This window comes from Salmo trutta, chromosome 32, assembly GCF_901001165.1.
Source record: "Salmo trutta chromosome 32, fSalTru1.1, whole genome shotgun sequence".
Classification (NCBI taxonomy): Eukaryota; Metazoa; Chordata; class Actinopteri; order Salmoniformes; family Salmonidae; genus Salmo; species Salmo trutta.
Window position 1 is genome coordinate 34923625 of NC_042988.1, and position 12441 is coordinate 34936065.

A 12441-nucleotide genomic window follows, 5' to 3' on the forward strand; every position below is an offset into this window, starting at 1 on the left:
GGAAGTATTCAGACCCCTTGACTTTTTCCACATTTTGTCACGTTACATCGTGTGATACACACAAAATGCATTATGAAGAAAATCGTGTAATACATATTAAAAAGTGCCCGTTACGAATTCCGAATAAGTAATTTGTGTCTATTTCACAGTAAGTTGTGATAGTGTGTTAAAATTTGCTATTTAAGTATCTAGATTTAGACAGAAAAATTGTCTCGGGGTATCGACAACGATCGAGGTAAATGTGAAGGCAGATCGACATGGGGAAAATACTCCATTTTACACGTGCAGCTCAGCCCGGACATTTAGCTTAACCCCTGTAACAAAAGTTTGGGTGGGCGACAATTTGATGCAAGACTCAGATTCTGCATAAACGTAATATCCTACAGTACCTCCAGGCTCTGCCTCTGTACTAGGAATGAGTCCACAAAGCCTCTACACATCTGAGGGTCCAGGGTCCCCTTCAAGCCCCTCGCTAGCTCTGTAACATCCACCTTCATATCGGCATAATTCTTCTTCAGACGTGTCAGGTCCTTAGTCCATGGACCCAGCCAGGGGAACATGTTGTACATCTATCAGGATATACACATATAGAGTATGCATAACACTTTATGCAAACATCTGCTTGTATACATTTCTTATACAGTGCCCTCTGTAATTATTGGGACAATGAACCATTTTTTATTCTTATGACTCAATACTCCAGGACTATCTGTTATCATGGAAGCAGTCACAATTAATGTAGAAGTGTTTAGAAACATATTCTATTCTTATTTACAATAAAAGTGACTCCAAAATGACACAATACATTTACTATTAATTTCTATTGGGCACAGCATAATCTGAAACACAACCAAAACAAACAGCAAATGCATCCAACAAGTGTTTAGAATCACAAGCTTGATGTAGTCATTGTGTGCTATGAATATGGGACCAAATATTTAACTTTTTACTACTTTAATACACAAGTGAATTCGTCAAAATACTTTTGGTCCTATAAAATGGGTACAAAAAGTGCTGTAATTTCTAAACGATTCACCTGATATTAATACAAATACCCTCAAATTAAAGACTGACAGTCTGCACTTTAACCTCATAGTAATTGTTCGATTTAAAATCCAAGCTTCTGGAGTAGAGAGCCAAAAGAAGGAAAACATGCTTCACTGTCCCAATAATTATGGGAGGGCACTGTGTACCATTATTGCATGTATATAACTATTACTACATGGATACTACATGGAAAGGTATACAATATCGTCATGCCTGATGAAAATCTCTTAACACGTTTTTGCCAAATTGTTTTACATTTATTGAAAGCAGTAACTCCCCTTGATGTACTCTGAACATTTCATGACTCTAGGACCAAGAAAATGGTACTTGCACAGGAAACAGGAAGTAGAAAGTTGTACTCTGATTCAGTTAGCTCCATAGACTTGATATTCTGCTCACATGCTGCAAAGCCTGTTTTAGCATGGGCAGTGCCATTGAGGATTTTCACTATTTTAAAGTAGTCATTTTAATTAAAAAGTTTATTGATAGTCAGTAAGAAACTGTAAGGATGCATACTGCCATCTGGAGTGTGTTGTCTGAACAGGCATAAAGCCTAGGTTGGTGATTTACTGCTACCTGCAGTTATGGAATGTTTGCTCAGTAGTATAATTAATTGGCTGATCCCTCCTGCTGACATGGATGGAATTCTGTGATCCCTCCTAACCCATAGCAAGTCCCACCCACTTGACTACTTCAAAAGGGTGAATGTCCTCAATGTCATTGCCCATGCTAAAACAGGCTTTGTGACAAGCCATTATACAAAGAAGAGCCCTCTATCCAATGGTTGACTCTCATGTATTTTCCAAATGGAGCTTGATGTTTTGGTTAGAAACATCTCAGTCTGAATAGTGTTTTATTTCCTAGTTGTATTGATTGCACCAAGACTGTCATTATCTATTGAGAAAGTAGAGTAAAAACAGAGTGGACTGAATGAGCAGAATGAATCTGAATTGATGCGCAGCCTGTAAGGCGTGAAGTCTCATTGGCCCTAACCGCCATGCCTGTAAATACGGGGTCAGTGTATTCAAACCTGCTGCCATAGACAATGGCCGAGATTATGTTGGAGATGGCGTAATTCAGAGGCTGGGTGGTGTCAAATGCTGTTCCTGCGATAAAATAAAGGAAAATTAAAAAGGAAAATAAGCATGAGGCCTACTGCCTGGATTCCATAAGCCATGTGATTCAAACTAGAAAAGTGGATTCTTGACCAGGTCCGGTTGAAAAATTTGCCATTTTAGCAATACAGCCCAATGATACCTGGTGATCACATTAATAATGTTCTTATTCAAGATAGATTGGGTGACAACATACTTACTGTTTGTAGGCCTATGAAATCACATAGGTCTACGGCCGAAAGGGTTCAGTCATAGGAGCAGCACACCACCCTGCATCCCACTGCTGGCTTGCTTCTGAAGCTAAGCAGGGTTGGACCTGGATCGGAGACCAGATGCTGCTGGAAGTGGTGTTAGAGGGCCAGTAGGGGGCACCCTTTCCTCTGGTCTAACAAAATATCCCAATGTACGGGCCAGTGATTGGGGACTTTGCCCTGTGTAGGGTGCCGTCTTTCGGATGGGACGTTAAACATGTCCTGACTCTCTGTGGTCACTAAAGATCCCGTGGAGGCTGGTGACTTGAAAAATACTTTTCGTGGCTGTTTATTTACCACCACAAACGAATGCTGGCACGAAGACCGCATTCAGTCAGCTGTATAAGGAAATAAGCAAACAGGAAACCACTCACCCAGAGGTGGCGCTCCTAGTGGCCGGAGACTTTAATGCAGGGAAACTTAAATCGGTTCTACCAAATCTCTATCAACATGATAAATGTGCAACCAGAGGGAAATAAATTCTAGATCACCTGTACTCCACACACAGAGACGCGTACAAAGCTCTCCCTCACCCTCCATTTGGTAAATCCGACAACAACTCTATCCTCCTGATTCCTGCTTACAAGTAAAAATTAAAGCAGGAAGCACTAGTGACTCAGTCTATAAAAAAGTGGTCAGATGAAGCAGATGCTAAACTACAGGACTATTTTGCTATCACAGACTGGAACATGTTCCGGGATTCTTCCGATGACATTGAGGAATACACCACATCAGTCACTGGCTTCATCAATAAATGTATTGAGGACGTCGTCTGGACAGTGACTACGTACATACCAGAAGCCATGGGTTACAGGCAACATTCACACTGAGCTAAAGGGTAGAGCTGCCGCTTTCAAGGTGCGGGACTCTAACCCGGAAGATTACAAGAAATCCCGCTATGCCCTGCGACAAACCATCAAACAGGCAAAGCGTCAATACAGGTCTAAGATTGAATCATACTACACCGGCTCCGACGCTCATCGGATGTGGCAGGGCTTGCAAACTATTACAGACTACAAAGGGAAGCACAGCCGCGAGCTGCCCAGTGACACGAGACTACCAGACGAGCTAAACCACTTCTATGCTCGCTTCGAGGCAAGCAACACTGAGGCATGCATGTTCCGAACGACTGTGTAATCGCGCTCTCCATAGCCGACGTGAGTAAGACCTTTAAACAGGTCAACATACACAAAGCTGCGGGGCCAGACGGATTACCAGGACGTGTGCTCCGGGCATGTGCTGACCAACTGGCAGGTGTCTTCACTGACATTTTCAACATGTCCCTGATTGAGTCTCTAATACCAACATGTTTCAAGCAGGCCACCATAGTCCCTGTGCCCAAGAACACAAAGGCAACCTGCCTAAATGACTACAGACCCGTAGCACTCACGTCCGTAGCCGTGAAGTGCTTTTAAAGGCTGGTAATGGCTCACATCAACACCATTATCCCAGAAACCCTAGACCCACTCCAATTTGCATACCGCCCAAATAGATCCACAGATGATGCAATCTCTATTGCACTCCACACTGCCCTTTCCCACCTGGACAAAAGGTACACCTATGTGAGAATGCTATTCATTGACTACAGCTCAGCGTTCAACACCATAGTACCCTCAAAGCTCATCACTAAGCTAAGGAACCTGGGACTAAACACCTCCCTCTGCAACTGGATCCTGGACATCCCGACGGGCCACCCCCAGGTGGTGAGGGTAGGTAGCAACACATCTGCCACGCTCATCCTCAACACTGGAGCCCCCAGGGGTGCGTGCTCAGTCCCCTCCTGTACTCCCTATTCACCCACGACTGCGTGGCCTGGCACGACTCCAACACCATCATTAAGTTTGCAGACGACACAACAGTGGTAGGCCTGATCACCGACAACGACGAGACAGCCTATAGGGAGGAGGTCAGAGTCCTGGCCGGGTGGTGCCAGAATAACAACCTATCCCTCAACGTAACCAAGACTAAGGAGATGATTGTGGACTACAGGAAAAGGTGCACCGAGCACGCCCCCATTCTCATTGACGGGGCTGTAATGGAGCAGGTTGAGAGCTTCAAGTTCCTTGGTGTCCACATCAACAACAAACTAGAATGGTCCAAACACACCAAGACAGTTGTGAAGAGGGCACGACAAAGCCTATTCCCCCTCAGGAAACTAAAAAGATTTGGCATGGGTCCTGAGATCCTCAAAAGGTTCTACAGCTGCAACATCCAGAGCATCCTGACCGGTTGCATCACTGCCTGGTACGGCAATTGCTCGGCCTCCGACCGCAAGGCACTTCAGAGGGTAATGCGTACGGCCCAGTACATCACTGGGGCTAAGCTGCCTGCCATCCAGGACCTCTACACCAGGCGGTGTCAGAGGAAGGCCCTAAAATTTGTCAAAGACCCCAGCCACCCCAGTCATAGACTGTTCTCTCTACTACCGCATGGCAAGCTGTACCGGAGTGCCAAGTCTAGGACCAAAAGGCTTCTCAACAGTTTTTACCCCCAAGCTATAAGACTCCTGAACAGGTAATCAAATGGCTACCCAGACTATTTGCATTGTGTGCTCCCCCCAACCACTCTTTTACGCTGCTGCTACTCTCTGTTTATCTTATACGCACAGTCACTTTAACCATATCTACATGTACATACTACCTCAATAAGCCTGACTAACCGGTGTCTGTATATAGCCTTGGTACTGTTATTTTCAAATGTCTTTTTACTGTTGTTTTATTTCTTTACTTACCTACCTACACACACACACACACACACACACACACACACACACACACACACAAACACCTTTTTTTTCGCACTATTGGTTAGAGCCTGTAAGTAAGCATTTCACTGTAAGGTCTACAGCTGTTGTATACGGCGCACGTGACAAATAAACTTTGATTTGATTTGAAATTGAGGAGGATGGGAGACCCACGGTGTAGGCTCGTGTGTTTCAAAAACCATCAATGACTAATTATTTTAACCTAAAGCATTTAGTAAAGACATTTATAGTACAATATTACGGGGAATGAGAGGGCTACTTACACAGTGTTGGAAAGGGATCACAGCAGTGATTGAATGAGGGTATGTGGCATGAGTTGAGGTGTTCAGAGGCTTGACCAGTGCAGGACAGGATTTTACTGGGAAGACAAAAACAATAACACAAGACACTACACAGTTAGGCAAAAGAGCTAAGAATGAGTTAGTCCAAGCAAGGAGTAAAATCTTTGATGTGTAATAATGTGATTGTGTATGCGATTGACTCTACATACAGTAATGAGAGAAAATTGATAGGGGTACTTGTCACGTCCTGACCTGTTCTATATTTTCTATTTCTATGTGTTTATGTTTATCTAGTCTGAGCACCTTACAGGACTGGTTTTCGTCGTTTGTTTTGTGTAAGTGTATTTTTGGTTTTTCCTTATAATAAAAAGAAGATGTTCACTATACATGCTGCAGTTTGGTCCGCTCCCTACAACGACGCTTATGACAGTACTCACAGTGCTTGGAAGGGAAACATTCAATGTTCAGTTGATGAGAGGGCACATGAGACGTTGTGGCTTCACTTCATGTCAGGAGAAAGTTGACAATGGTAGTGGAGTGGAGTAGTCATCACCTCTTAAATCAGGGAACATGAGGGGACTTAGCTGTAAATACAAATAGCAGATACGTTCCATTACAACTGCGCCATCGTAGGTTTGAACGAGTTTCTCTATGAAGTTAAACTCAGACATCTCATCATTCATAAAGTCAAACACAGACTGGGCATCTCGCCCACTTGACACATCAAAGTAGCCCAACAAACGTTCCTGAATAAAGCCCTGATCATCCACATACCTGACGGTAACTGACAACTGCAAGCAGACTGGTGGCCAGTGGCGTAGCTTCAGTCGGTGCAGCTGGTGTGGTCGCACCAGGGCCCGCAACATACATGGGCCCCGTGATGGGCCCGGATCTGAATACCTCCCCACCACGCCCAAGTATTAATTGTTGACGCAGGTCCATCACGTCTACAATTTGATGAGAAGATCTTTCTTTAATGTAGGCTACATGATAAATGATCCCACTGATGGTTTCACCAACAAATGTTTTTTGCCACTACATAAGTCAGTATGATATTTTAGTGTATTGATGACAATAAATCTAATTAATTTGCTAAATAAATCATATTATTCAATAGCTTCAATAAGATAATGAAATCCATTCTGGGATTTATTGTGCAAATACTCTCCAAAGCGTTGTTTCTGTCATAGTTTTAAGCAACAGTAGAACTAGCTAAAAAGAGACAACAGCAAAACAATAAAAAATAAATGACAGAAAGTCGAGAATAGAAAATTACGGATTCAAAAATCAGCCATATATCAACACAAAAGTGGAGCCCAAAAGAGGAAGGCCAAAAATGAGAAAGCAAAGGAGGTATCAAAATGTATTAAATTAGATAGATTTTTCAAATGCAGTTCAAGTGCAGCCAGTGTTGGCTTTGGGGATGACCAGTGAAATATACCTACTGGAGCGCGTGCTACGGGTGGGTGTTGCTATGGTGACCAGAGATAAGGCGGATCTTTACCTAGCAAAGACTTGTAGATGACATGGAGCCAGTGGGTTTGGCTACGAATATGTAGCGAGGACCAGCCAACGAGCGCATACAGGTCGCAGTGGTGGGTAGTATATGGGGCTTTGGTGACAAAACGGATGGCACTGTGATAGCAAACTGAATGTAGTGTTGGAGGATATTTTGTAAATGACATCGCCGAAGTCAAGGATCGGTAGGATAGTCAGTTTTACGAGGGTATGTTGAGCAGCATGAGTGAAGGAGGCTTTGTTGCGAAAAAGGAAGCCAATTCCAGATTTAATTTTGGATTGGAGATGCTTAATGTGAGTCTGGAAGGAGAGTTTACAGTCTAGCCAGACACCTAGGTATTTATAGTTGTCCACATATTCTAAGTCAGAACCGTCCAGAGTAGTGATGCTAGTCGGCGGGTGTGTGCAGTCAGCGGTCGGTTGAAGTGCATGCATTTCGTTTTACTAGCATTTAAGAGCAGTTGGAGGCCACGGAAGGAGTGTTGTATGGCGTTGAAGCTTGTTTGGAGGTTTGTTAGCAGTGTCCAAAGGGCCAGATGTATACAGAATGGTGTTGTCTGTAGAGGTGGATCAAATAATCACCTGCAGCAAATAAATAGAATAATTGATGTTATAAACTGGGTGGTTCGAGCCCTGAATGCCGATTGTCTGACAGCCGTGGTATATCAGACCGTATACCTTGGGTATGACAAAACATTTATTTTTACTGCTCTAATTACGTTGGTAACCAGTTTATAATAGCAATAAGGCACCTTGGGGATTTGTGGTATATGCCAATATGCCACGGTTAAGGACTGTGTCCATGCACTCTGCGATGCGTCGTGCTTAAGAACAGCCCTTAGCCGTGGTATACCACATGCCCCTGTGCCTTATTGCTTAAATATATTACTTTTAAAGTATGGTTACATTTAATTTGCTCTGTGAATGCAGTGTCTATTCATTGTCCAAACACACGGCCGCTTTATATTGCTATAGAATTTTCACAAATGCCTTACTATACATCATTCCCAAACATTTTATGAATTTATGATAACCTGAAAATGACCATATCTAAGTGCTCACTTGTCTGATGATATAAACAAAAAGGTGTCATTCTTCCTGGGGGTGTATATGAACAGACTGCTAAAATACTGTCAGTTCCACTTTAAGGTGTCATTCTTCCTGGGGGTGTATATCCTGGGGGTGTATATGAACAGACTGCTAAAATACTGTCAGTTCCACTTTAAGGTGTCATTCTTCCTGGGGGTGTATATCCTGGGGGTGTATATGAACAGACTGCTAAAATACTGTCAGTTCCACTTTAAGGTGTCATTCTTCCTGGGGGTGTATATCCTGGGGGTGTATATGAACAGACTGCTAAAATACTGTCAGTTCCACTTTAAGGTGTCATTCTTCCTGGGGGTGTATATCCTGGGGGTGTATATGAACAGACTGCTAAAATACTGTCAGTTCCACTTTAAGCCTTTATTAAAAGTTTGGGTGAAATCTACTAGTTGAACGGTTTACATTGGTGCACAGTGATTGGTTCCCACTGAGCACAGACAGTAATTCAGATTCTATTCTATTCCAAACCCCGACTCCAAGTTGACAAAATGGACCAAAATTTGACGAACTGGTGCCGATGTCAAGCACACTCATCAACGGGTTTATTGATTAGCAATACATATGGAGCCGTCTGACACGCTATTAATCAAATAGTCAAAGGCTAATCAGAAGCCTACGTCTTAGCTTATTTATCTTTGGGGTGTATCCAAGCTTAGCAGTCAATCATCTAGCGGTTATAATAACTGACATGGTTAGTGTTATGTACCTTTGGTTAGCCCGTTTGAACAGAACAAGAAAGCTTAAAGCTGCAATAAGTTAGAATTTCGTGCCCAAATTTTCCAATATATTTATATATGTAAATAGTCACTAGTAGCTAATGTGGCTCAAGCTAAACACTAGCTAAGGTCAATGGACAAGGAGTAGCTTAAACTAGCCACCAGCTAGCGAACAGTTTGTAAACAACTTCACTTTAAGTGAGACCTTTTGGCTGCTTTTACACAGGGAGCCCAATTCTGGTCTTTTGTCCAATTGTAGGCAAAAGAGCTGATCTGGTAGGCCAAAAGACTAAACAGTGGAAAAAGATCCAAATTGGGTTTCCTGTGTAAATGCATTCTTTTTGTTTCAAGTCTCCTTCAACAACTGGAACTGCTAATGGAGGGAAAGTAGGCAGTCGAACTTCCACTCCTGCTGGAGCTAGTTAGTTAGTGGTAGTTATTTGTTCTAGCTAGCAGATATGGCTAAGTATGCTTGCTAGTCATATAAAAACATTCCCACAAGGGTATATATATTAGTGTCAACTAATGATAACATTAGCTAGAAAACTGATTGACTTTGCTAAGCTTGGCAACAGCTATCCAATCCCAGACAAGGCAGGACAGCAAGCAAAAACAACAAGCATTCTGTACATACATAATAGCAGTGCTTTGTATCAATCAATTACATTGTCGGAATGTAGAGCAATCAAATTAAACCAAAACCATTGAGGGACTGGTTTCATCTCAGACCTGGCTTACAGCACAGCCGGTGAGGTAAGCTATTTCAGCATGTTTGTCTAAAGTGGAGCATTTGTTCATGTATAATAAGTCATGTATAATATACATTAGGCCCAGACCCATCTCAGACCCGGCTCACAGCACACAGCTGGTGAGGTGAAGGATTGAGGGTGAACCCCACGGATGGTGTGAGGTCCAGATCATCCTCTGTTACTCCAGGAGGAGGAGAGAAACGAAAGCGCTGCAGGAGGGAGGTGAAAAAGAGGAAGAGCTCCATCCTGGCCAGACTCTCCCCCAGACACACCCTATGACCTGGAAGAAGATAAAATGAGGGAGACAACATATGACAATTAGGTCTACATAGATTTCCTATAGTTGACATAAATTGTACACACATTTCCATACCATAAACTCTCCCTTGGTCAAAGCAATTCCCCAAACTCTTAAGTTTAGAGTACCATAGAAAGATTAACTTACCCAGTCAGTATGAATACAGAAACAGTGGAACTCACCTGCAGAGAAGGGCATGAAGGCATCCCTCTTGGTGAATCGACCTTCCACATCCAGAAAGTGGGCGGGGTTAAAGGTGTGTGGGCTCTCCCATTCGCTTCCGTCTTGTAGGACAGACGTCAGTAGAGGAAACACAAGCGTCCCCTTCTTGATGAAATATCCCTGGAAGGTGATGTCTCGGCTGGTGGTGTGAGGGATGGCCATGGGTAAAATGTTGGCCAGTCTCTGTGTCTCATGGATCACTGCATTAGTGTAGGGCAGGTTCTTCCTGTCCTCTGCTAAGGGCTGACGACTTCCTATGACGCTGCTGATCTCCTCCAGGACCCGGTCTGAGACAGAAAGGAGGGAGGACCAAAGTTACTACCCTCAGAGAAAATGTCATCTTAATAATCTTTACCCTGGACATTTTATCATTTTTACAAGATGGCTCGATAACTTAAACGGGGCTCCATGTGAACGATACCTTAATAACCTACGTACCAAAACAATCACCTTTTCTGCACAGTTCAATGTTTTCACACTTAATGCATAACACCTTCTTGTAAAACAGTGGTCCCACTTGTACACAAGACACTTTTTGCAAAACAGTAGACAACAGCTACACAAGACAAAGTAAATTGTATAAATCATGTCCAACAACACTGTTAGTTTCTCAATTGCTTGAACACTTTCCTCAAAACCGGGATAACGCAGCCCACGCAAACAGTATCATTTGTCATAGAATGACAATGTCATCTCACCATTCATTACATAATGGCTCAACAAATACTAACTATCTGTAACATTGAGTCAGGTGCAGATGGTGAGGTTAATAATAACGACCATCGCAAGTACAAAACAAGAGACGCATCAGGACATGAAAACAGAACCAATTCTGCCTGATGACTGTGGTTGGTGAGGGCTATAAGAATGGAGACTAATCAGGGTGGTGATGAAGGCCAGGTGAGCTTAACGATGGGAGCAGCAGTGCGCAATTATGGTTGCCAGGTGTGCACAATGTGGGTGGCCAAGACCAGTGGATAGTAGACCGGTGATGTCGAGTGCTGGAGGGAGAGAGCAGGAGTGATATTATGACCATCATTAAAATATATTTTTCTATTAAATAGAGTAAATAGTACCAGATTGTAATCAACTATTTCATAGACAGCTGTATTCTTGTTCTCTGAATTAGCATCTAATACTAAAGCGGGAAGAATTTCACTAAACCTAAATTGATACTGTTAAGAATTGCAAAAGTGTCCGGTGCTGTATATTGTAACGATGTAAATGTTTACAATGCATTGAAGATAAATCAAAGAGAAGAGATGTTGAAAGTGCAATTGTGACTTTAGTACTGTAAAACCAGTCACTTACAAAGAGAGTTTACATGTTAATAGTAAAAGATATGGGAGTATTTGTTATTGACTGTGATATTAATTTTGTTATGTTTTACATTCTGTACACAATAGGTTTGTGTCCTGTGTAGAGAGATGTGTCTAGTGTTTTGCCAAACAGTGCTTATCATTTGCATTTAATGTGAAAACAATGAGAAATTACATACTGTTGTGCATAAAAGGGATTGTTTTGGCCACGTGGGTCCCAGTTTTTGCATGTAGTCTTGTTATTTTGATGGATGTATTTGCATTTTTAGGGTATCTTTAGTTTTGATGGCGCCGACAGAGATGGCAGCATCGCAACTAGCTGTTAGGAAACTGCAGTATTTTGTTTGTTTATGTACAATTGTTTTACGGAATTAGCTCTAGAATTGTTTTGTGCCATTACATACAGCCGGGAAGAACTTTTGGATATTAGAGCGGCGGTAACTCACCAGAACTACCAGCATCACGACCAGGATTACGACCTGGAGCAGATCATTTGTTTGCTCTCCCCAGAGCAGTTGAACTTATTACAGAGGCTGACCCAAAACAACGCCGGTGGAGGAGAGGTACTCAGGGCGGTCTTCTGGTCCGACTTAGGAAGCGTGCACACCACCCACCGCTCCCGAGTATTTTACTCGTTAATGTCCAATCGCTGGATAATAAAGTTGACAAGCTCAAGGCGAGAGTTGCTTTTCAGAGAGACACCAGGGATTGTAATATACTCTGTTTCCCGGAAAGATGGCTCTCAAGATATTCTGTCTGACTCCATAAAGCTAGTTGGGTTCTCAAAGCATCGTGCCGACAGGAATAAACATCTCTCCGGGAAGCAGAAGGGTGGAGGTATATATTTTATGATTAACGACTTATAGTGTAACTGTGATAACATACAGGAACTCAAGTCCTTCTGTTCACCCAACCTAGAATATCTCACAATCAAATGCCGACCGTACTATCTCCCGAGGGAATTTACATCAATAATAGCCACAGCCGTCTATATCCCCCACTCAAGCTAATACCACAACGGCCCTTAAAGAACTTCAATGGACTTTATGCAAACTGG

The 12441-nt window shown here is 42.8% G+C and overlaps 1 protein-coding gene across 1 annotated transcript in view; it reads right to left on the minus strand.

Annotated features, from left to right (window-relative positions):
- Nucleotides 1–8425: 8425 nt before the first annotated feature.
- LOC115171787 (cytochrome P450 2K1) overlaps nt 8426–12441 on the minus strand; it is a 32996-nt gene continuing 28980 nt past the window's right edge. Inside the window, exons 7-8 of the mRNA XM_029728927.1 lie at nt 10026–10352; nt 8426–9825 (exon numbers count right to left, since the gene is read on the minus strand). Coding sequence (XP_029584787.1) covers nt 9638–9825; nt 10026–10352 — 515 coding nt within the window. The 3' untranslated portion in view covers nt 8426–9637. The remainder of the gene's footprint in view (nt 9826–10025; nt 10353–12441) is intronic.